This window comes from Geotrypetes seraphini, chromosome 7 (assembly GCF_902459505.1).
Source record: "Geotrypetes seraphini chromosome 7, aGeoSer1.1, whole genome shotgun sequence".
Lineage (NCBI taxonomy): Eukaryota > Metazoa > Chordata > Amphibia > Gymnophiona > Dermophiidae > Geotrypetes > Geotrypetes seraphini.
Window position 1 is genome coordinate 116,387,769 of NC_047090.1, and position 26,035 is coordinate 116,413,803.

The window sequence follows — 26,035 nt, forward strand, 5'->3', positions numbered from 1 at the left end:
ATTTTAAGGAAGTGCTCTTCCATCACGACATCGCCACATTTACTGTATGTTTCAGGTCAGATTCAACTATTTTCTGCATAGCTTTACCTAGTACAATACCATATGAATATAGTTAGAAACATAGAAACATGGCAGCAGTTAAAGGCTGAATGGCCCTTCCAGTCTGTCCCTCCACAGTAGCCACTATCTTTTCCTCTCCCTAAGAGATCTCACATGCCTGTCCCATGCTATCTTGAATTGATATACAGTCTTCATCTTCAATACCTCCACCAGAAAACTATTCTTTGCATCTACCACTCTTTCTGTAAAGAAGTATTTCCTTAGATTACTCTTGAACCTATCACCTCTTAACTTCATCCTATGCCCTCTCCTTCAGGAGTTTTCCTTCATTTGAAAAACACTCAGCTCCTGTAAATTAATTCCATGGAAATATTTAAACGTCTCTATTATATCCCCTCTTTTCTTTCTTTCTTCCAGAGTATACATATTAAGGTATCTAAGTCTGTCCCTATACAGTTTATGACAAAGACCACTAACCAGTTTTGTAGCAGCGTCTCTTCTTCCCTCCAAGCCCTGGCATCTCCTTTCATTCCCTCCATTTAGGTACAGCAACACTCTCCCCAATTCTCTCCCCGTCTGCTCCCTTTCCTCCTTCTGTCACCCAAGGCCTGGTGTCCTGAACTTCATCGGGCAGCAGCAGCATTCACAATTCACTGCTGTTGCCGGCTTCAGGCCTTCCTCTCTGTCGGGTCCTGTCTTCATGAAAACAGGAAGTAGGCAGGACCCGGCAGAGAGGAAGGCCTGAAGCCAGCAACAGCAGCGAATTATAAAAGCTGCCGCTGCCCGAAGAAGGTAATGGCACCAGGCCTAGGAGCACCGAGGCAGACCGCTTCTCCCCCCTCCCAGCTGAACCCCAGCTGACCCTCCTATCTCTCCCCCCCAAGTGAACCCTTCCGACCCTCCCAGCAAGAGCAGCAAACCTCCCACCAGTAGTGTCGGCAGCCGCAGCGCTAAACAGGCTGCTTCGCGGCTTTCTCCTGCCGGTGAAGCGTCACTGATGACGTCATCAGTGACACTTCACCTGCAGGAGAAAGCCGCGAAGCAGCCTGCTTAATAACCTTTACAGCTACTACATTTGAGAACCAAAGCAGCCTTCTTTTCCTTTTATCTTTATATACTTTCCTAACATAAAGATTTGTTGCCTTTAGAATAGCTCCTTTCCGTTTCACCCATTGCTTATCTACTTCATTCAGTTGGTCCCATCCAACTAACTCCTCCTTGAGGTATGCCCCCATCTTGACAAAGTTAGTTCTTTTGAAGTTTAGAACCTCCAAAATTTGAGTAAGTCCTCTTGTCCCACATTTTAATACTGAACCTCACTATTCTGCGATCATTGCATGCCAAATGATCACCCACCGTAACCTCAGAAACACTTTTCCTGTTTGTAAGTTCCAGTGGCGTACCTCGCATATGTGACACCTGGGGCCCATCATTTTTTGACACCCCTCTTATCTATATGAAAAACATGATTTTTAGTAACAATCCACACATTGCACAACAAGAATGTATCTAGGAAGAGGCAACATCTTATATAATCACCCACTGTACAGACTGTACAGATTGATCCTGCACAGTCAATGCTAAAAGAACCATGTCTTTCGTACACAAAGATCACAGAAAATACCTTCGCCCAGTATGGAATATGTAATCACAAACTATCTCCCCCCATTTTACAAAACCATAGTGCATTTTTTAGCCCTGGCCACAGCGGTAATAGCTCCGACGCTCATAGAATTCCTATGAGTGTCGGAGCTGTGACCACCATGACTGGCACTAAAAACCACACTATGGTTTTGTAAAATGGGGGATAAAATAGAAATATGTAGACAAAAGTTAAACTGAACCACCAAGGAGCTGGACTCTGCATACAATGTAACACCATAGAAACAGAGATGCATGTTCCCTAATATTATGCAAAATATAAAGATAGCAGATGTAAATGTGAAAAAACAGAGAAATAGCAATCATTACTTTACAAATTACCAAATAAACTCCCTCTTTTATAAAGCTGCGTTAGGATTTTTTATTGCAAGCCACAGTGGTAAAAACTCCAATGCTCATATGAATTCTATGAGCATCGTTACTTTTACTGCCATGGCTAGTGATAAAAAACCCTAACGTGGCTTCATAAACCCCACCCTTTTATGAAGTCGCGTTAGCCTTTTTTTATCACTGGCCTTGGCAGTAAAAGCTTTAGCGCTCATAGAATTCCTATGAATGTCAGAGCTAATATTGTTACGGCTTCATAAAAGGGGGCCAAAAAAGGTGTGTGTGAGCGGGGGGGAATAAAACAAAAATGGAAAATAAAATAATACCATTTTATTGGACTAACATATTTTTTAATTAGCTTTCAGAGGCCAAAACCTCTTTTCTCAGGTTAATAAAGTATACTGCTGTTACGGTATCCTGTCCTGACCTGAGGAAGGGAGTTTTGGTCTCTGAATTACTCAAAAATGTATTATAATTAATCCAATAAAAGGATCACCTTATTTTCATTTTCTATTTATAAGTATTTATCAACAAAACTACAATACTTTATCCTAAAGCAAATATATATATATATTGAATTTTTTTTCTACCTTTGTCTTCTCTGGTTTCTGCTTTCCTCATCTTCTTGTTACTCTCTTCCTTCCATCCACTGTCTGCCCTTTCTATATGGCATCTTCTCTCCTTCTATGCCCCTTCCAGAAACTGTTACCTTCCCCCAGTGGCGTACCTAGCATATGCGACACCCGGGGCCCATCATTTTTTGACACCCCCTCCCCATCTGTACGAGTACCTAGGAAAAGGCAGCATCTTACATACTGCAGTGAGTAGTACATCATCAATACACCCACTGTAAAACTAAACAAGCCAGACTAGTACAAATCAATCCTGCAGTCAAGCCTAACAAAAAACCATGTCTTTCGAACACACAGAACACAGAAAACACCTTCGCCTAGTATGGAATATGTAATCACAAACTAACCCCTCCCTCTTTTACAAAACTGTAGTGTGGATTTTAGCCACGGTGGTAACAGCTCTGACGCTCATAGAATTCTGAGCATCAGAGCTGCTACCACCACGGCTGGCGCTAAGAAACGCTTCACAGTTTTGTAAAAGGGGGGATAAAATAGAAATACATACACAAAGGTTAAATTGAACCAGTAAGAAGCTGGACTCTGCAAACAGTGCACCACAGAAACAGTGACATATGTCTCCTAAAACAATAAATAAATAGAAATTTTTTTCTACTTTTGTCTTCTGTGGTTTCTGCTTTCCTCATCTTCTTGTAACTCTCTTCCTTCAATCCACTGTCTGCCGTCTCTCTTCCCCTATATGGCATCTTTTCTCTTTCTATGCCCCTTCCAGAAACTGTATGCCTCCCCCTTCCATCTCTCCTTTCACCCCCATTGATCTGGCATCTCTCTTCTCTCCTTTCCTCTCCCACACCTTTCCTCTGCAATCCCTTTCCCTTTTTCCCCTCATTTTCCTTTTCAACTTATTTTCTGCATCTGTCTAGATTATGTTCTTACTACCCTCTCATCAATGTCCTTTTTTACTGTCTACCTAAAGCTTGCCACCTCTTTCCCTCACCCCTTCAGTGTTTCCCTAACTCAATCCTTTACTCCCCATCATGTGCCCTCCTTTTATTTATCCCCTCCTTCCATCATGTACCCTCTTTCTACAACCCTTCCATCTAGTACCTTCTCCTCTCTCTGTCCACAATCATTGCCTGGCTGGCCCGGAATGTTGTCTCTGACGTCAGAATTGACGTTGGAAAGACTTCTTGTCGGTGGGGGGGAGGTAAGATTGCAGCGGCGCAGGCTGGGGGATAGGAAGGGCAGGAGGACCCGGATCTGGCTGGCTGTGCACCCCCCCCAAGCCATGCACCTGGAGCGGACCGCCCCCCTCGGTCCCCCCTTGGTACGCCACTGCCTTCCCCTTCCATCTCTCCTTCCACCACCATTGGTCTGGCATCCATTTTCTTCCCTTCCATTCCCTTCCCAATGTCTGGCATCTCTTTCCTCTCCTTCCCTGCCTTCTTCCACACCCCCATGGTCTGGCCTTCTTCCACACCCCCATGGTCTCTCCTCTCCTTTCCTTTCCTTCCCTCATCTTCCTTCTCAATTTATTTTCTGCATCTGTCTAGATTAAATTTTTACTACCCAGTCCTCAGTTTCCATTTTCACCGTATCTATCTACAGCTTGCCACCTCTTTCCCTCATCTCCTCCAGTATTTCACTAACTTTATCCTCTTCCCCCATCCAGCATGTGCCCTTTTTTATTTATCTCCTCCTTCCATCTTGTGCTCTCTTTCTTTACCTCTTCCATCCAGCGTCTGCCCCCTCTTTCTCTCCTCCCCACTTCCTTCCTGCATCTGTTTTCCTCTTTCTCTCTCTCCTCTCTATTTCAGCATCTATTCCCTTCTCTCTCCCATCCCCCACTTCCATCTAGCATAGGTTCTCCCTTCCCACTAGCATCCAATGTCTGACCTTTCTCTCCCTTCCTTCCACTTCCATCAGCTTCCATCAGCATCTGCCCCCTTTCTCTCCCTCCAATCCAATTCCATCCAATATCATTCTCCCTTCTGTCTCTCTATCCCTCTCCCTGCACACCAATTCCATCAGCATCTGCCCCTTTCTCTCCTTCCACCACCCTCCCATACCAGTCTCCTGCTCTCTTCTCCCTCCCTCCCTCCACCCCAATGCCATCAAGTATTTTGCCTCCTCATCTCCCCACCACTGCTGTATGCTTTCCTAAACCAGCAGCAGTGGCTGTAAACAAACACAGTCATCGATCGTGGGGCCTTGCTGCACCTCCCCATGCTGCCAGCTCAGTTCCGGAACAATGAAGTGACATTGGAGGGGGTGGACCGGCAGCCAGGGGGAGGTGCAGGAAGATCCTGCAATGATTGAATTTAAAGTTAACTGCCACTGCTGCTGGTTTAGTAAAGCAGTAGCGGCTGAGTAGGGTGGGAGGTTCCGGATCCGGTGTGCCAGCTGTGCACCCCAGCAGCAGCGACTGTAAACTTAAATTTAGTCAACACAGGACCTTCCTGCACCTTCCTGCGGCTGCCGGCTCTGCTCCGGAACAAGGAAGTGACGTTGGAAGGGATGGATCAGCAGCCATGGAGAGGTGCAGGAAGGTCCCGTGATGACTGAATTTATAATTTACTGCCGCTACTGTTGGTTCAGGAAAGCAACTGCGGCAGAGTAGGGCAGGAGGTTTCAGACTTAGTGTACCGGCTGTGCACCCTTTAGAGTATGTACCCGAGGTGGACTGCCCCTCCCACCCTTGGTACACCACTGGTAAGCACTAAGTCCAGTATAGCTCTAATCTGCATGGGTTCCATTACTAATTACTGGAACAATTCCTGCAGCGAATTCAAGATCTCCTTGCTTCTAGATCAGACATGGGAACTCTGGTCCTTGAAGGCCGGAATCCAATCAGGTTTTCAGGATTTCCCCAATGAATATGCATGAGATCTATTTGCATGCACTGCTTTCAATGCATATTCATCGGGGAAATCCTGAAAACCCAATTGGATTCTGGCCCTCGAGGACCGGAGTTGCCCATGTCTGTTCTAGATCAATGTTTCTCAACTTCTTCAAGCCAAGTGCCCATAATTTTAACAAATATCAACCGAGTACCCCCACCCAAGCTCCACCCCAGACCCCTCCCCCCATAATAATAGCACTAATTGTAATGCAATTTCTTCCATTCATTTTTCATATGCACACAATATAATCTTATTAATACATAATGGTAACCCGTGTCCCTGCAACAAGTGCCGCTGAAAGCAACAAGGAGCAGCAGCCCATCTGGAAGAAGGTAACTGAGATCCTCCACTGACCCGGAAGGCTTCCCTATGATGTCACCTCTGACATCATAGGGAAGCCTTCTGGGTTGGCTTCGGTGGAGGGAAGCAGGCAGGAAGGAGGGCATGGGATCACCGGTGGCCATTAAGCAGGAAGGGGGCGAGAGACCAATGCAGTTTCTACCCTCAACAAGCAGCTCATGTATTGAGAACTTCTGTTCTAGATGACCCTGCAGTAGGGACAGACCAATCAAAATCGGACATATTAAAATAATCTATCAGTAGTACTTCTCTTTTCCTAGCTATCTTGTGAATGTCTTTAATTAAATCCTTGTCCATTTCTTCCGACCATTAATGAGGCCTATATATCACACCAACGTAAATACATTTTTTATTCTCTTTTTTCAGATTAACCCACAGTGTTTCTTCTTTACCCCCTATGTCTTGCAATTCTATCACTTTAATATTATTCTTAACACATAATGCCACCCCTCTACTCTTTTTACCTACCCTATTCTTCCTGAATAGATTATAGCCAGGTATAACTACATCTCAATCATGGTTCTCCATGAACTACCATATGTTTTTGTGACCGCCACTAAATCCAATTTAGCTTCTACTATTAGAGCTTCTAGATCTGGAATTTTGTTTCTAATACTATGGGCATTGGTATACAAAACTTTCCAGCTATAGCCCTTTTGTCTCATTTCAAAATGGTATTTGATGTCTTATATTCATGAGAATTATTAATTACCTCACGGCATTTTACATACATTCCCCAGTAAATTTAGTTTAAAGCCCTATTCGTTACATTAGCCAATTTGTTACTGTAGACACTTCGTCCCTTCTTGGATAGATGGATATCATCTCTGCTGAGTGGGTCTAGTAAAATCATTCCATGGTCTAAGAATCCAAAGTGTTCACGTTGGCACCATCCATGCAGTCAAGCATTCAACTCCATGATGCGAGTTTCTCTCATTTGTCCTTTACCTAAGACAGGAAGGATCGATGAGAACACCGCCTGTGCACTTAATTGTTTCACTCTTTTTCCTAGGGCCATGAAGTTGCTTTTGATACGTTCAGTGGGATGCCTAGCAGTATCATTTGTGTCAACATGGATGAGTAGCATAGGATAACGGTCCTTAGGCTTGATGAATCTCGGCAAACATTCCATTACATCTCGAATCTTTGCACCAGACAGCACACCTCTCTTGACATCATGCCAAGTCAGCAGATGGGCACCTCTGTACCTCTCAGAAGGGAATCACCAACCACCACTACCTTTCACCTCTTATTGGCTACTCTCCCAGCAGCTTTGAGATTTTTTAGCTCTGTTTTCTCTTATTCTTGAGATATTATTATATCATCTTCTTCCTCTAGGGCTGCAAATCGGTTCTTCAGTTCAATAGAAGATATAGTAGTGAGGTTCATTTTGCAGGGTCTGGTGATTTGCATCAAGATGTCCTCTTGTAGCCCAATGCCTCCATCCCCTTTGCTGGAGATCCCTGATGCATCAAAATGTATATCTGGGATGGATTTCTGATTTTCACAGATGCCCTTTGTCTTGCCACTTTGTTTCTTAGTTCTTGTACTTCTTTCATGAGGGATCCAACATGCATACAATATATACATGAAACTAGTCCCTCACCATGGATCAACCATTCTTTTGCATTGATGCAGAAATTGTAACGGGAGCAGCACCAGCTTTGGCAGTACAGTGTATTTTAGCCATACTGTATCTAGAAGAACATTTTCAGCTTGTGGGTAGAAAGAGCTGTACGTATCAAGGTAGCAACCCTGTTTTTTTTTTTTACTTGTTCAGTAAATAAGGAGCAAGTACCATATATATTCAAATATAAGTCGACCTGAATAGAAACAAAGGTAACCTTTCCCCTCCAAAAACCAGGAAAAAAGGTTGACTGAAATATAAACCAGGGGGTTAATATTCATGTGCCTTGCCCGGCTCTACATTCTGACCCCCCTCCCTGTCAAGCTTTACACTCTGTTCCCCCTCCCTCCCTCCTTGCCCTGTACCCAGTGGCATACCTAGCATATGTGACACCCGGGGCCCATCATTTTTTGACACCCCCCCATCTATATGAAAAATATGATTTTTAGTAACAATCTACATATCGCACAAGAGTGTACCTAGGAAAAGGCAACATCTTAAACACTGCAGTGAGCACTAGAACACCAACACATACATTGTAAAACTAAACAAACCAGATCCTGCACAGTCAATTGATCCTGTACAGACGATGCTATCAGAAAGCCATATCCCTTTCATACACACAGACAGATACACCCTTGCCCAATATGGAATAATCACAAACTAAAAATAGAAATATGTAGACAAAAGTTAAACTGAACTGCCAAGAAACCAGACTCTGCATACAATGCAACACCACAAAAACAGTAATACATGTCCTCTAATACTGTGCAAAATGTAAAGGCAGTAGATGTAAATTTGAAAAAACTGATACATAACAATCACCACTTTACAAATTAACAAATAAAAATAAAACAAATAATGAGAAATAAGAAAATACCATTTTATTGGACTAATCCCTGTAAGCTCGGTCCTCATCCCCACAAACCACCTGATTCCATCCACACAAGCCTTAAATTGTTTTATATTGAACTTATTATATTAAAAAAAACAATATTCTGTACAACTGTCAATTTATAAATCAGTGTCTTTTCCCCATCTCTGTTTCTCATTTCCTTTCAGCGTCCTCAGCCCACTCTCTCTCCTCTTTCCTTCAGCGCACGCACATAAAAACAAGTAAGTAATTTTATATCATTTTCATTCTATTCATTCATAGAAATTAAAGTCTAAATAATGCCAGTCACATAACAAAACATGATTTTACAAAAATAATTCCCTGCACAGTCAAGCCTGCAAGGATTACTAGATGTTTTTCAGCAGCTCCCCTCCCTCCCTCCCCCTTACCTTCGTGGTCAAGTCAAAATGATCTACCAACAATAAAATTTTAAAAACACAAAGCACACTGTACGCAGAGAAAATGTTAATTATCATTTATATTCCGCGGGTTTTCAAAGAGGTCAAGGCTGATGACTTTATGCAATGTCACCTCAGTAACAACTATACAAAAATAGACAAATATACTCCCACCCTTTTTACTAAACCACGATAGCGTTTTTTAGCGCAGGGAGCTGCACTGAATGCCCCACGCTGCTCTTGACGCTCATAGGCTCCCTGCGCTAAAAACCGCTATTGCAGTTTAGTAAAAGGGGGCCATAGTGCAAAATATAGACAGAAGATATAAATTCTCAAAACGGACACATTTTGATCACTAAATTGAAAATAAAATCATTTTTCCTACTTTTGTTTGGTAATTTCATCAGTCTCTGGTTGCACTTTATTCTTCTGACTGTGCATCCAATATTTCTTCCCTTCTTTCAGCCTCCTGTATGCTTCCTCTCCTCCAGACCTCATTCCCTCCCCCAACTTTTTCTTTGTTTCATCCTGTCCCTTGAGAAGAGGAGACTGCGAGGAGACCTGATCGAGACTTTCAAAATACTGAAAGGATTCGGCAAAATAGAGCAGGGGAAGAAGTTATTTACAATGTCCGATGTGACACGGACAAGAGGACATAAACTGAAGCTGAGGGGGGACAGGTCCAGGACGAATATCAGGAAGTTCTGTTTCACGCAGCGAGTGGTGGACACCTGGAATGCTCTCCCAGAGGAAGTAATTGCAGAATCCACCGTTCTAGGATTTAAGGGTAAACAAGATAGACATCTCCTTAAGAGTGGCATAGGGTTCATAGACAACGGCGCGAAAGACAAAAGCGCGCGCTGACAATTGAGTGCAGCGCGTGCCGTCGCACCGCTCTAAATTACAATTTTTAGGGGCTCCGACGGGGGGTTTTGTTTACTTAATAGACATCGCGCCGGCGTTATGGGGGGTTGTAACAACAGCCCGGATTGCTATGTGATACAACCCGTTTGCCTTACATTACCCTGAGGAAGCCGCACGAGTGCGGCAAAACGGGTTCCCGTTGGTTGGGATACACGGGTCTCTTACAGCTAGATGAACGTGCCGTTTTTCTGATTCATCATGTTCAACAGATAAGTGCCAGTTTTAGGCCTTTTCATGATGTTTATGACTATTTTTGTTATCTTTGCTATTTTGCTATTTTGCACAGCATATTCAGATAAATAAGCTGGATTTGCACTAGCCACTTTAGGAAATATTTGCACTTTAAGCATTTTTGCACAAAAAATAAGAAAAAACTAAGAAAAATTTATAGGTTAAATACTCCCTAAAAAAATGAGAAACTAGTTTAGAGTGGTAGTATTTAGTAATTTTTAAAGTAAATTTAAAGAATAATTACATTACTACAAATTAACAATGAAGGTTGATCAATGAAAGAAACCACAAGCCACAATTCCCTTCCGGACAATAACAATATTATCCTGGGAGTGGCAACTCTGAGATCTTTCCTTCATTTGTAAATTACCATTATATTAAATGGTCTGTAGTTTTCGGTAGATTAATCTTTTTGGGGGTTGTAACCCTCCACATTTTACTATAAACTGAACTTTTTCCCTAAAAACAGGGAAAAAGTGAAGTTTTCAGTAAAATGTGGGGGGTTACAACCCCTCACACCCCCCACAACGCCCCCACAATGCGGCGCGATGTCTATTAAGTAAAGTGGGGGGTTCCCCCCCACGCCCCCCCGTCGGAGCGCTAAAAACAGTAATTTAGAGCGGTGTGGCGGCGCGCGCTGCGCTCAATTGTCTGGGCGCGCCTTTGTCCCGGCGCGCTTTTGACCTGACACCGTGGCATAGAGTGATACGGGTAAGGGTAAAATAGAAACACATCTCCCTTGAGAAGTTTACGGTGATATGGGGACTAAAACTAGGCCAGGATACACCTGGTGGGGCCTCCATGTGTGCGGATCATCAGACTTGATGGACCCAGGGTCTGATCCGGAGATGGCAATTCTTATGTTCTTATGTGATTTTCTGGTGATCTGAGCACGTCAGGGAGTGCAGATTCACCTCCCCCAGCAGTGCCAAAACCTAGCCCTACGGGGAGTCTTTGCTGCAGCTGGTAGGAGCGGCAAGGCCATGCCACTGAGGAGAAAACTGTGGTGAATCCTGTCAGCTGTTCTTGTCAGTGGTGCTGTATTCCACAGGGTCCTAGAGCTAGTTATGTTTTGCCTGTTTATCCATGCTGAGGGCAGCTGCAATCCACTGAGGCCAATGTGGCATTTGTCAATGGTGAGAGAGTACAAGTTCTGGTGGCATCCATTTAATCTCTGCCACATGAGGTCTCATTGGGCTCTGCTGTGACTACTTATGTATAGAGGCTGGGGAACGGTGAATCACCAACACCGGGCCCTAGGGGGAGGGAGCCAATGACTCAGCCGGCAGGAACGGTGGATATATGCCAGGAAGCTGAGGGATCATGGTTGTGATTGTTGCCACTAACTGGGAATCGTCGTGGTCTTAAAGCCCATTCTGTTTGAGTTTTTCTCTGTTAAAGAGAAAAAACACTGACTGCCAGAGAAAGTTGGTCTTTTTCAATTTCTCCTTATATCTTTTTGTATTTAGTTATTGATGTATCTTTTGATGGTAAGAGCTCCTGAAGAACTATCTGAGTAGAAAAAATATTAGAATTTTATTTTTATCAAGAAATGATGGTTTTATCTTTATATCTAAAAGGAAGAACAACAAATATATATATATTTTTTAAATCTGAGAGAGAGGGGGGGGGGGAGAGCTGTGAACTGACAGGAGCGGTTAAGAAAAAAATTGACAAGACAGGGGAAGGACTACAGGAGGCAGAAGTCCCTGCACATATCCAGTAAGCCAAAAGCTTATTGAAGCTAGGGGAGAGCACTGACATACAGGATCAGTCAAGGACTTCACCAGCAAGTGTGCCTGAATCTTCCCTGCATGTCTCCGGAGAACTAGCTATATTTAATGTTATGAGGAGCTTACATACATAAAATAGACCCTGCCCATGTATACACCCCCTTGAATTTGCACATTGTGTAAGTTATGGGTACCATTATGGAATAGCACTTGGGGGGAATTCTACCAGTGCCTAAGTTAATTAATAAAAGTCACTTAAAATGGCAAAAAACACAACATTAAAGAACCTATGTGTGCCTACACATGGTACTATAGGCTGCCTAATGGGCTCTATGGGCATGGCTAACACCAGAAGTGGTGTTAGGCAGGCTAAAGTACCTACGCAGGCATGATTCATGACACAGATAGGCGCTGGAAATTTAGGTTTAGAAAACCCTAGCCTACATTTTCGGAGGTTATCTTTCATGAAGTCACAATTCTCTATAGGGTGCCATTGCATGATTGACACATGATCAATGGCCACTTTTTAGCTGACCTTCAGACCTTAGGCACTCTTGATTGCATTTCCTTCTAACTGAACCCAGTTCAATTTACCTGCTCTGAGGTAGTAAAGGGGGCAGTTTTCAAATATAGCAAAAAGTAAACACATTGAAGATCTGCTCAATTCAAAAATAATGGTATTGTCCTCTGCTTTGGTGTTTGCTGAGACTCACCTGACTGACATTTCCATGAAGATATGAGACAGCCTGGCAAGCTAAGATCCGTTTTCGCCAATTAGAGCTGTTCATTATATGTGCCAAGAGGATATGAACCAATCTCTGTAAGAACAAGGTACAGCAAATTACATAGAAAATAGAGCTGGGTACTAAGCATTTTTTTGATAGGCTTAACACGAAACAATGAAACCGCCTCTCTTTACATTTGATCTACAATAAAGAGTTCTAATAATTATACCGGCCCTGTTGGGGCTGTACTACATGTACTTGTGAACCTTAGGTCCACTTATATGTATGAGCTTAATTCAAACATCTGTACCTCTTAACTTCAGCTTTAAGAATGGACTATAGCCCTGTGACCTTAAAACAGTGTCTCTCAAACTGTGTGCCATGGCACAGTGGTGTACTTTGAAGAGATTCCAAGTGTGCCTCAGAATTTTACTTTATTTCTAAAAAATTCCCTTCATAAGTTTACACTAGAATAGATGACATGTACATCGCATACGCAAGAGTCTGTCAATGTTTTGAGCATCTGTGTACATAAGGATACAATCGCCCAGAGAAGCATCATTCTTTGACGCGACTGGTCCTTGAAAACCAATGGCAAATAATTTAAATTTTAGTTTTAATTTTTATTTTTATTCAGTAGTTATCCTAACTTGAGCAACAAAGCAATCAAGGTTTTGTTACCGTTTGGATCTTCTTAGCTTAAATTGAAAAAAAGAGAATGACTGCAGATGATAGATGATGAAATGCGTGTTTGCTTGTCGACTATTGAGCCACGTTTTGAGTTAATTTGCACTCAATAACAAGTACATCCATCGCATTGATTAGCAATTCTATTCTATCTACTTTAGCTCCACCATTGTTACAATTACCCATACATAGCTTAAATAACTTTAAATAAATAACACTCAAATTAAATTTTTGTTGGTTTTGCAATTTTATAATTTCAATTATAATGTGCCATGAGAAACATTTGCTCCATTTAGTGTGTCACATAAAATGTTTGCTTCTTTCAGTATGTTAGAGCTAAAAAAAATTTGAGACACTGTCTTAAAGTGATGATGATATTTCTAGTAATCTAAGTCAGTTATAAGGAGGAGACTCATGAGAGGATGTGCTTACTTCTTTGTCTTTTTGTCTTCTTAGCTAATGGTCAAAAGAAAGAGGAGTAACTGTGTAACTACTCTTTTTATTTACTGAACAGTTTGCTTGGTAAGGCAGTTTAAAAATCATTTGAAATAAATAGAGTGATGTTGTATCAGCCATCTAAAATGAGAGGTTTAAACTCAATAAATTACTTTTAAACCAATGTCATTTGAAGTTGAAAAAAGGAGAATACAGTCCATTGAAGTTTCTGCTTTGTCTTAATCTTCAAAAACAATCCTGCCGGGGATGTTAGCAGGGGTTGGCAGCAGGAGGGATTGGGCATCCCTCCTGCCAGGGATGTTAAGGGGGGAGAGTGACAGCAGGAGTGAGTGGGAATCTCTCCTGCTGGCTGCCTTGTGGTGGGGTTTGGGGGTTTCCTGCCACTGCCACTCTCAGCCGATCATGGCTGGGGAATTCCTCCCTCCCCATCAGATGAGCAGCAGGTACTCCCCAAAGCTGTGATTCTGTAACGGGGCCCAAACTTTGGAGAATTCCTGCCGATCAGCGAATGGGGGGAATCCCCCTGCCGCAATCGGCTGCTGAGGTCTAGCAGCCAAGATAAGCGGCTGAAATGTAGGCCTGGGTTTTCCAGTCCTACATTTCAGATGCCTATCTTGGTACGGTTCTGTAACCGGCGCCCTGGAATGATTAACAGGTGATTGGCAGCCACTTTTAAGGTGGACACTGACTTGAGTGCTGGTTATAGAATTCTGCCCTAATTGCCCAGATTAAGGGTAGTATTTACTACTACTACTACTACTTATCATTTCTATAGCACTGCTAGACATACACAGCATTGTACATTAATAATAATAATAATTGTATTCTTATACTAGTCTTATAGCCTGTTACATTAGCGGGTGCTAGAATATATGTCTGTGTGTCTGTCTATTTCTTTTTCTCTCTCTCCTTAGCCGCTTTCTGTATTTCTGTCTTTCTTTTTCCTTGGCTGTCCACCACCACCCCTTGCCTGCTCCCGCTGTCCATTCTCCCTTCCTTTTACCTCCCCTGTGTCCACTAACACCCCTTCACTGCTCCCCTTATCCAGCAGCAGCCCTTCTCCCTTAATATCTGCAATATAATCCTTCTTCAGTAGCAGATATATTGGGCCTGATATTCAGCCAGCAGCAGTCAGTGTTTTACTGACTGTTGCTGGCTTTATTCTCGGATTTTAGATGCTAGGCCATGTCCACGCACCAGCTTTGAATATCCAGGCATAGGTGCTAGGTAAAACATAGCTGGTTAATTATATTCATCACTTAACTGACTAGGATGAACCTCATAAAGACTCATAGGATTATGTATAGAAACATAGAATATGACGGCAGAAAAGGGCCTACGGCCCATCAAGTCTGCCCACTCAAATAACCTTCCCCTCTAAGTTCCTCTTTGAAGTGAACCCACGTGTTGATCCCATTTGATCTTAAAATCAGTCACGTTACTGGCCAGGGTTGGCAGATGTCCAGGTTTCCCTGAACATGGCCTCTTTTTTGAGGATTCCCTTGGGCATCCAGGCGGTTTTTTAAATCTACCTCTTTAGTTTGGTTTATGCCTTTTCAGAGGGCGGCAGTACTGAAAAAGAAATCATGCTGGCCCAGGTCAGCTTTGGCTCCGGAGCTCCTTCCTCCCCTTCCACCTACACCCTTATTCCCTTCCCAGCAGCCCTCTTCGGTGACTTGGCAGTGATGGCGATCAAGACAGGCTGCCGGCGTCAGCGCTTTCCCTCTGCGAATCCCGCCTCTTTGTTCCAACTTCCTGTTTCCGCATAGGTGGGTCTTGCAGAGGGAAGACCCTGATGCCGGCAGCCTATCTTGATCGCCTCCATTGCCAAGTCGCCAAAGAGGGCCACGGGGAAGCATCACTTACCTCCTTTAGTGTCTGCACTCCGCCGACAACTGCCTCAAGCCGCCGCGTCCTGCAGGTGCCTCAAGCCGCTGCGGCCCTGCAGGCGCCTCAAGCTGCCTCGCCTCGAAGCCCTCCTCCTGGCATCTTGCGCTCCGCACCACCTCTCGCCTCGCCTCAAAGCCCTCCTCCTGGCATCCTCCGCTGCGCACCGCCTTTCATGCGCCTTAGCGCACATGCACACTCTGCCAGCCACATCCCGACAGATCAGGCAGGGAACACGGGGTAAGAGTGCGCATGCACGCTTAGCATTTTATTATTATAGATACCGCCAAAGCCCTAGTACAGGGGTGTCCAATGTCGGTCCTCGAGGGCCGCAATCCTGTCGGGTTTTCAGGATTTCCCCAATGAATATGCATGAGATCTATGTGCATTCACTGCTTTCAATGCATATTCATTGGGGAAATCCTGAAAACCTGACTGGATTGCGGCCCTCAAGGACCGACATTGGACACCCCTGCCATAGTAGTTCGAGGCGGTTTACAATAATAGGAGCTGGACAATCAGCGAAGATAGGTACAAAGTAAGGTTTTAAAGTACATGAAGCGGATACAGGGATATGAGGGCTGGAACAGGCTGCAAACATTCAGTGAGAATAGGCGCACTGGACAGTCATCAATAAATGTAGGCAGAGAGCAGAGCGGGAATGAGAGATCGTGGTAAGAATCAGATGGAGTAAAGTGATAGGGCAATGGGTGCATTTAGGTTAGGTTACATGTAAGAGACAATCCCTGTTCAATAGAGCTTACAATCTAATTAAAACAAGCAGGACAAATAGGGCCTTAGGGAATTTATCACAGAGGGAATGATAAAATAGGCAAGGGTATTTTACAAGTGAGTGGGAGGATCCGTACAACTCTATCTCTTCAATATCGGTTACCTTGAACTATTAACTCGATCTCTCTCCTCTGTCAAGTTCATTCAACCTTTACCATCTTTTAATCTTTGTACCATCTTTTAATATTTGTAAACCGCATAGAACTTCATGGTCCTGCGGTATATAAGCTGTTATTATTATTATTATTATTATTAAAAGCAGCCTCAAAAAGTGGGCTTTTATCTGCCAGAGATGGAGTTTGACATACTAATTCAGGTAGTCTATTCCAGGCACACGGTACAACAAGATAGAGGGGACAGAGTCTGGAATAGCAATAGAGGAAAAGGGTACAGATAGTGAAGTTGCTTACCTATAACAGGAGTTCTCCGTAGTGTGGCAAATCTAGTGCTGTTCCGGACTTGCCATAGTTGAAATATAGAAGTAGTCCTGTGTCAAAGAGGACTGGAGCCTACCAGAAAGGTTTCCCTGGTGTGCAGGCAATTGGGCTGTCTATCCTAATACTGGTCCTTCCAGTCATGGTCCCTGGTAGGATAGGGTTATTCAGTCCAAAAGGAAAGTTAACAAAAGCCAACAGGAAAAGTCCTTTATTCCCTCTCTAAGAAAGCAATATTATTTTCCTAACTGCAATCTGCAGTTTTACCAAAGGGGGAGTCAGAGAGAGTTCCTACCTATGCTGATTCCACGCAGGACTCCCAGCAATATAAGGCAGAGCTTCAGACTGGAGAAGAGGGAGAAGATTGGAAGCACCCTAGAAAGGAGGTAGAGAAGCAAATACTACCTTTTAATAGAAGCCAACACAAACCTAAGCCTGATGTGGAGATGGTGGAACTAAATGAGCCTGAACAACTGACTGCACAAGAGCTGACAGGCCATGAGGAGTCTATGGAGATATCTGAGGAACTACCCATTGTAGGTGAGCCAGTAAAAGCTATGGAGCTTTGTTGAAAAGAATTCTGGAAGTCACTCAGATGACTTCTTTATGAGTTATAACTGAGAACTCTGTTGGCTAACAGAACTTTGGAAGAGGTGGTACCCAAACTTGTCCATGGTGCAGCCTTCATGTCCTGGTGGAGCCATAGCATATTCTCTGGTACTGGAAGATTTTTTAAGAGTCGATTCCACCAGTAAAGACTGATGTGACAGTTGTGGCTTATCAAAGCTGAGGCAGGATTGTATTCTGTATAAAGAGTCTATCTTCCTTGGAGCTACTGGAAGAGGGAGAGGAGTCTCCTAGTTATTAAAAAGAGCCTCCTTAAGAAAATTGTGAAGAGGCAATATGAGGAGCTCTTTAGGAGGTTCATCAAACTCTAATGCCTTGAGGAGCTCTGCTCTGGGTTCAAAGTCTGACTCCAATTTAAAAGGCAAAGCTTTCTCAATCTTCCTGATAAATTTAGTGAAAGAAAGTCCTTCTGGATGAAATCTGCATCTTGGCAGTGCAGGAGATGGATCTGATGAGATGCTATACAACTCTGGAGCAGATAATGTGGGTTCAAGATCAGAATCAATGTTTTGCACAGAAAGATCAGAATCCACACCTGGAACTCCAGGAGATACTCTATAGGACGAAGAAGAATGCTTCCTGGGCTGGGTACGATGACTGTGAGAGAAGTCTGGGTACGATGACTGTGAGAGAAGGGCTCCTTCGACGATGTCAGTACCGGTCAGAGGAAGAAGAAGATGAAGTTCATTGTCGAGAATGTTTAGATCTTGATCTACATCGAGATGAATGGGAATGCGGTGCACACTTGGATTTAGAGGAGTGAGCACTAATACCATGTGATGTCGATGTTTGTCAATGTGTCAATGGAGAGCTGGAAGCAGTGCCTTTGAACCTTGATGCACCATGCTCAAGCTGGGCTGGTACCGAGGGAGTCTATGCAAGCACCAATGCCGTATGCAGCTTAAATAGGTCACCCAGCTTCTTCAGAAAACTCCTTCAGTTGGTCCTGGAAGGACTTCACTGGTACCATTGGCTCAACAGCCAGTACCATCGGTGCTACAGGGTGTCGAGGGATGGGTAACCTTGATGAGGAAGCATGCCCTATAGGAGACACAGCCTGCACAGAAGGAGATTGATGATGGCATCAGTGTTTGGCATGTATCAAGGGACTCGATGCTGAAGATGCCTACGACTCTAATGGAGTAGAGGATAGCTTCTTAGCACGTTTACCTGATGCAGGAATGACGTCTGATGTTGAGGGAGGCATTGATGACAGAACCATCGGTACCGATTGCATTAATTTGTCTCCAGAAGCCATGGCCAGTCCAAACAGCTTCTCTTGGCAGATGTGTTGAGCCTTAAGAGAGCATTTTTGTAAAGTAGAACTGTGGATGCAAGTATCCACTCAATGCTCTGGACCCAAATACTGATTGCACCAGCTGTGCAGATCAGTGATGGAAATGGGCCAGTGGCAATGAGTGTACTTTTTGAACCCAGAAGGCCTTGACATGTGAGGAAAAATCTCAGCAGCTAAGTTGAAAAACTCAATGGTTGCACCCTGAGATGAAAAATCAGTGAGATAGAACACTGGGGAGAGAAGGCCCGAAGGCCTAAGGAAATAAAATTAACGTTTACAACTTTAAAAAAAAAGAACCAAAGAAAGACACTATTATTCTAAAATAAATCAAAAAGTAAGCTGATTTGGAAGGCAACGCAATTTGGACAGAGTCCAAAACACAACTTCTTCACTCCACGGAGAACGAAAAACTTAGGAACCGTGAGTTGACGTCAGGCGGGAAGGCACTCGTGCGTGCGCGGTGTGGGCAGTCTTGAAGCTTCTCAAAGCTTAAAGTGACAATGCACTTTTAACTGTCTGTACCGGGCTCCGTGGATGTCACCCACATGTGAGAATATGCTACCTGCTTGTCCAAAGTAACTGCTTTTACTGCTGTGACCTCGTTACATCCATTATATGTTTAGAGTCAAATCAAACAGTTAGCTGCAAACTTACTTGTTGGAATACCATTATAAATACAGTATAAGATATAATAGATGAAGACAGAGTCCATTCCTTCTGCCTAGCAGGGAAATACTCATAAGGTATGATGTGATAAAACAGTCATTTTGGAACATGAATTGTTTTTGGAAGTCTTCTCAGAATTGACTTTTCTGACCAGATATAAGCATGGCACAAACCGTAGAAGGTTGTTTTGGTTTTCTCCTTGTTTCTGAATTGTGTTATCAGCTAAACATCATTAAATTAGATTGGTTAAATTGGTTCCGTACAGAATACTCAAATATAAGTCGAGACCCCCTTCCCCCCCAAAAGGAGGAAAATGGTTGACTCGAATATAAGTCAGATGGCTTAATATTCAAGTGTCCTATCCTATCAGGCTCTGCACCCAGCCCCCTCCCTGCCAAGCTCTGCACCCAGTCCCCTTCCTTCCTTCCCTCCCCTGTCAGGCTCTGCACCCAGCACCCTTCCTTCCTTCCCCTGTCAGGCTCTGCACCTAGCACCCTTCCTTCCTTCCCCTGTCAGTCTCTGCACTCTCCCTCCCAGGCTCTGCCCTCTGTCCCCCCCTCCCTGCCCTATCTTCATATCTCTGCCGATCCCTGGTGGAGGTGCAGCAGGTCCTGTGACGATTTCTGGTGGAGGTGCAGCAGGCATGAGAATTCACGGGAGCCAGTAAGGAAGCCTCTCAGCTCACCAAATCGTGCTGCTGCTCGTGCCACTCAGATGAACAAACTGAATCCGTGCAGCCAGTTAGCAGCGGGGCAGGAGTTCGGATATCTTGCTCCTGCACCTCCACTACAGATCAGCAGAGCCTTGTGGCGGTGGTGGCCTTAAAAAATTCTGGGAGGGGGCATTGACCCGAATATAAACCGGGACCCCCATTTTTGGGCCAATTTTATGGCCCCAAAATCGCAGTTTATATTTGAGTATATACAGTAATTGATTTTTTTATATTTTTGTATGGACCTTCAGAATGCAGCCGAGCAACATAGGCTATCGATTGCTGGCTGGCTTGGGGCAGGCTGGCTTGGAGCTGCCTACCATTAGACGTAGATGTACCCACCACTAGATTTGCCCTGTACCCTGTCATGGCCTATCACTAGAGGGGGGACAGGGTACAGGGCACACTATTTGGTTCAGAATTTTTTTTCTTGGTTTTTCCTTCTCTAGAGGTGGGTGCGTCTTATGGTCAGGTGTGTCTTATGGAGCGAAAAATATGGTAGTTGAACTTGAAACAAAGGTATTTCTAGTGGATTAAGTGGATGGGGATGTGGGTGTAGACATCCTTAAAATTTAGAGCGGCCTGGCAGTCATTGGGTGAAAACAGCCTGAATTTTACTGCATTTATTTATTTAATGTTTGGAAATTAGGAAAAAATTTGAATAGAAGCTTTTGTTTTCTGATATTCAGATACTTTCTCTACTATGCTGTTTTGAAAGCAAAGGCACAATTCCTCTGCTAGAAGTGGAATGAGATGTTGAGGGGTAGTAGGAGGGGTCCACACTATACTACAGTGGGTCCTCTCTACCTAAACTATCACCTTTTTTTTTTTTTTTTTTGCTAAAAGAAAAAAACAGGGTAGGGGGATGGAGTTTTTATGGTCATTAAAGAAAGTCAGAGGCTGGCTGGTGGAGGGAGAGGAGTGTGAGGCCAAGACTGGGCTCACAGGATCCTTCCTTGATGTCTGATGATTGCTTAATACTTCAGAGATAATATCCTGACTGAAACTCCTTATAATTTGCCCTAGTTTAAAAAATGTACTTGAGAGGGCTCTGGACTCCCTGCTGAACAAACTAAGTGAAATTTCTGAAACATTGGAAAAATTGAAAACAGAGAAAAAAGGGAGGTAGATAAAGACCATATGGTCCATTCAGTCTATACTATCAGAAAAAAAAAATATATATATATATACTGTATATGTACAATATATAACTATAGATAGGAGATAACATAATCTTATATACAGATATATTAAATACATAGTAGGATCTGCTGTCTTGAGGTTCAACAATTGATATTCCTAGTCCTCTAAAAGACAGTAGGATGTTATGTTTACTGTGTTAGAACCAAGGTCCAAAAGCAGTGAACAATTATGCAGATTAAAAATTGTGTAGTACACAGGTTTAGAGGATTTTAGTCTCACTAGTTCTGTTGTTCTCTAGAGTGCTTGGCAGAATGAGATATCACAGGTATCAAAGTAACATCCAGTCTGCCCTGTAGTAATATGGAATTACCATATACTCCAATATAAACTGAGATTTTGGGGCCAAGATATTTGGGTCAGCGCTGACCCGCCCCTCTGCCAGGCCTGCCGTGAGACCTGGTGGTCCAGCAGTGGGCTGGGACAGCAGGGATCCCTCCCACCCCTGTCCCAGCCAGTTCTAATAATTTTTACCTCCCTCCTGCCTCCCCCTTGTACCTTTAGAAGCCTTGGTGGACCTTCCTTCACTCCTGTCCACGCAGAGCTACTAGCTAATTGGTTGCAACGAGTTCTCACGGGTCTGCAAGAACTCGCAGCAGCCAAGCAGCTAGTGGCTCTGCATGGGCAGGAGTGAAGGATGGTTGCTTATGCTCATGCAGAGCTGCTAGCTGATTGGCTGCTGCAGGCAACCTTCCTTTGTTCCTGCACATGCAGAGCCGCTAATTGATTGGCTGCTATGAGTTCTCACAGTCGCCAATCAGCTAGTGGCTCTGCACAGGCAGGAGTGAAGGAAGTTTGCTTCTGCCACGGTTCACCGCTGGACGACCAGGGATTCTGAATGTTTGCGGGGTAGGCGGGAGGGAGGTAAAAATTCTTAGAATCAGTTGGGACAGGAGGAGGGAGGGATCCCTGCTGTCCCAGCCCACCAGGACTTTATCATTGGGATCATCATCAATCTGTTCTTCTCATTTCCTAAGACCTATCTTCAGCCTTTGATACTATAGACCACCATCTTCTCTTAAACAGACTCGAATCATTGGGAATAACCGACGTTGTCCTTCAATGGTTTCAATCATATTTTTTTCAGAACGTTCTTCAAAAGTGATATTTAATAACTCTTCCTCAAATACCATTGCAACTAGCTTCGGGATTCCACAAGGATCAATTTTATCTCCCCTACTGTTCAATATATTATTGGCTCCCCTGTTAACCATTAGTCAATCAATTGGGTTTACACGCTGACGATGTTCAACTTTTGTATCCCTTGGACTTAAGATCAGTTGAAGAAATTTCGGAAGTTAACATGAAATTAGCAAAAATATCTAAATGGTTACATGATAACAAGTTGGCCATTAATACATCTAAAACAGAGGTCATGCTCTTTCCATGCAGGGAGGGCCATAAATTAGGAGCTAGTATAAATATAAATAATAGTACGATCAAAGAAGTCACCAAGGTAAAGATCCTTGGGATCTTTATAGACCAGAAACTGAGCTATCATGACCAAATAAATTCACCGATGAGGAACTATTTCTACAGACTTAGGCTGATTAGATCACTAGCTACATTTCTGGATGAAGCATCCTTAAATATCTTAATGCATTCCTTAGTCATATCAAAAATTGACTATTGTAACGCTGCACCCTAATCAAACGGGTTTTAGACATCACCATAGTACAGTATGACCACTTCAATTCAATACTTTCTAGATCATCACCAGTCAACTCTGTTAATCTCTATCGATCTGTCAGCGGCTTTTGATACGATCGATCACCAACTACTTCTTCACAGATTGCAATCCATTGGCATTACTGAACAAGTTTTTTCTTGGTTTACATCTTATTTAACAAATCACACTTCGGCTGTTTTCTTCAAAGACTCAACTTCAAATTACTCATTAACTACGCATGGGGTTCCTCAAGGGTCGATTCTTTCCCCTTTATTATTTAATATTTTCCTTGCCCCTCTAGTCACTCTTTGTCAATCCGTGGGTTTCCAAGTTTATGCATATGCTGACGATATTCAGCTTCTGCACCCAATAGACGCAAATAAAATGTCTGATATCCAGGAGATTCATGAAAAACTTGATCTAGTTTATCAATGGCTAAATACGAACAAACTGTCACTTAATATCAAAAAATCTAATATTATGTTATTCCCATGGAAAGAAAATTTCACTCTCATAGCTCCTATTACAATAAAAAATGTCCCTCTACAACCAGTTAACAGTATAAAAATTTTAGGGGTGACTTTTGATAACAAACTTAACTTTCACGATCATATTAGTACTATCGTTAAAACAACCTTCTATAGATTACATAAGATTCGAGCAATTTCAAAATTTCTGTCCGAAGTCATTAAATATTCTCATTCACTCCTTGGTGATTTCCAAACTAGATTACTGCAAAGCACTTTTTAAAGGAATATCATTGAATGAAATTAAATGCCTTCAAATCATTCAAAACGTTTCTATTAAGCTTATAACCAAATCCAGGAAATTTGATCATGTTACACCTCTTTTGAAAGACGCACATTGGCTTCCAATCACTCATCGAATAACATATAAACTTTGCTTGCTCAGTTTCAAAACTCTTCTCTATAAAACACCGGCATTTATATACAAACTACTAATCCCTTACTATCCGTGCAGAACCTTAAGATCCAACGAACAAAATTTACTGACTATTCCTTCGCTCAAGATTATTAGCACAAAACGGCAGTTTATTTTTTCTGTAACTGCTCCACAGATTTGGAACGCTCTTCCAATTTACCTACGAAATGAGCATAATCTGGAAAAATTTAAAAGTAATCTAAAAACATTTCTTTTTAAAGATGCTTTTGATATTTAATCTATTATTTAGTGACTATTGTTGATGTTTTTTTTTTTTATATTTCATTACTCATTCTCCTCATGTATTCTCCCTTTTTTTGTTCTGCTTTTCTATCATGAATTGTATTTCACTTCCCTTCATTACCTTTTGTTATGCGTATATTGGACTATTTTTAATTTAATGTTATTATTTAAAGTCTGTAATGTTTGTTTCCCTTTGAATGTATTTTAAATTGTACATCGCTTAGAATTACGATTAAGCGATTAATCAAATGAACTATTAAACTTGAAACTTGATAACTCTTAAAGAAATACGCAGAATACAACTCATACAAAATACGGTAATACAAATAATCACTAAAAAGAAAAAATTTGATCATGTGACTCCCCTTTTGAAGGAAAAACACTGGCTACCTGTTAACCAACGAATCACATACAAAATAGCTCTACTTTCACATAAAATTTTAACAAACAAAGCCCCTGCGTTTTTAGAAAAACTTTTAATTCCCTATACTCCTATAAGATCTTTAAGATCAGAAGAGAAATCACTCCTCCTAATCCCTTCACTAAGAGTCATCTACTCTAGGAGAGACACGATCTTTTCTGTCACAGCCCCCCAAATCTAGAATTCCCTCCCAGCTAATATAAGGGATGAAAAATTGCTTGGTAAATTTAAAAACCTCCTAATAAGCTGGCTTTTTAAGGAAGCTTTTAACTAAGTTACATGCATTTTTTATACCCCCAAGACTTTTTTTTTTTTTTTTCTATAGTAATAGAAAGAGCTATAAGTAAAATCGAGCAGGTAATCTTTTACCTATCCTTCTGTTTCAATATCCTACCTTATTTGATTTACTTTATAAATTGTATTTAATCCATTTTATTTTTTCCTTGTGTTTGGCTGGTACATAGTTGTGTGAATTATTTCGTCTGAGTAATGTGTTATTCTTATTATGTTACCCCAATTTTAATAGTTTTTGTAAATCGTATTGAAGTAAGATTTTGCGATCAAATCAATATTTTATTAAACTTGAAACTACATGTTTTCTGAGGTATATCTGGTTTTCCTCAAGGTCTTGTAGGTTCAAGATTGTCATCTGAGCAACTCTTCAGGGGCAGAAGTGGGGTTGGGAACCCATAGGACTTACCTTTTGTTGTTAGTGGGTTTTGAGGGAGAGGACTGCAAAGTTGAAGCTGGGCCCACAGGTGCCTTCCCAGAAGTGAGGAGGCAGGACATAAAAATGGTAGAACTGAGAGAGTTGAGTTCCCTGACTGTAAAAGATGGAAATCGGTACCTGATTTTCCATGATGACCGAGATCTGAAGTAGGAGAGGATTACAAAGCTGAGACAGGCCCCGCGGAAGCTTTCCTGCCAATGTGCTGCCTCTTCACTGACTGTACAGGCCATGAGCTGGTAGTCTGTAGTAACTCTAATGCAAAGGCAAAAACAGGGGGAAAAAAACAAAACCACAAACTCAAATGTACCAAAGGCTGAGTGGAATTGTCCAGATCAGAATTATGTGCATTAATGAAAGTGTCCTCCAATGCATCTGATAATATAGGAATCTTTATTCATCCAATGACATAAAAATACATCCAACGACTCAATGACTCAAATAAGTCATTGAGTCATTGGATGTATTTTTATGTCATTGGATGAATAAAGATTCCTATATTATCAGATGCATTGGAGGACACTTTCATTAGTGCACATCATTCTGATCTAGACAGTTCCACTCAGCCTTTAGTAACTCTAATGCAGCTAGAGATGAAGGAGTAGCAGTTGTTGCTAACTTTGATGTTTGGTGGTGCTTCTCCTTGGCTTTCCCCAACTTCTCAAGACCTTCCAGCAATGGGGATGTTCATGTCTCCTCCCCCACCAGTACCAATACAGGCTCTGGAGGGAGCAGTAGATGTTGATGGTGGGTTCAATTCAGAAATATCATGGTCCGATCGCAGTTCCATGAAGTGATATAGTACAGTTGCTGTTATCAGACTCTGAAATGAGGAAATTC

At 42.5% G+C, this 26,035-nt stretch overlaps 1 protein-coding gene across 4 annotated transcripts in view; it reads right to left on the bottom strand.

The window, feature by feature from the left end:
• The window catches only part of HEATR4 (HEAT repeat containing 4), a 252,604-nt gene that overhangs the window by 51,382 nt on the left and 175,187 nt on the right, over positions 1–26,035 (bottom strand). For all 4 annotated transcript variants that reach the window (XM_033951548.1, XM_033951547.1, XM_033951549.1 and 1 more), the window contains one exon: positions 12,424–12,528. In XM_033951548.1, coding sequence (XP_033807439.1) covers positions 12,424–12,528 — 105 coding nt within the window. The remainder of the gene's footprint in view (positions 1–12,423; positions 12,529–26,035) is intronic.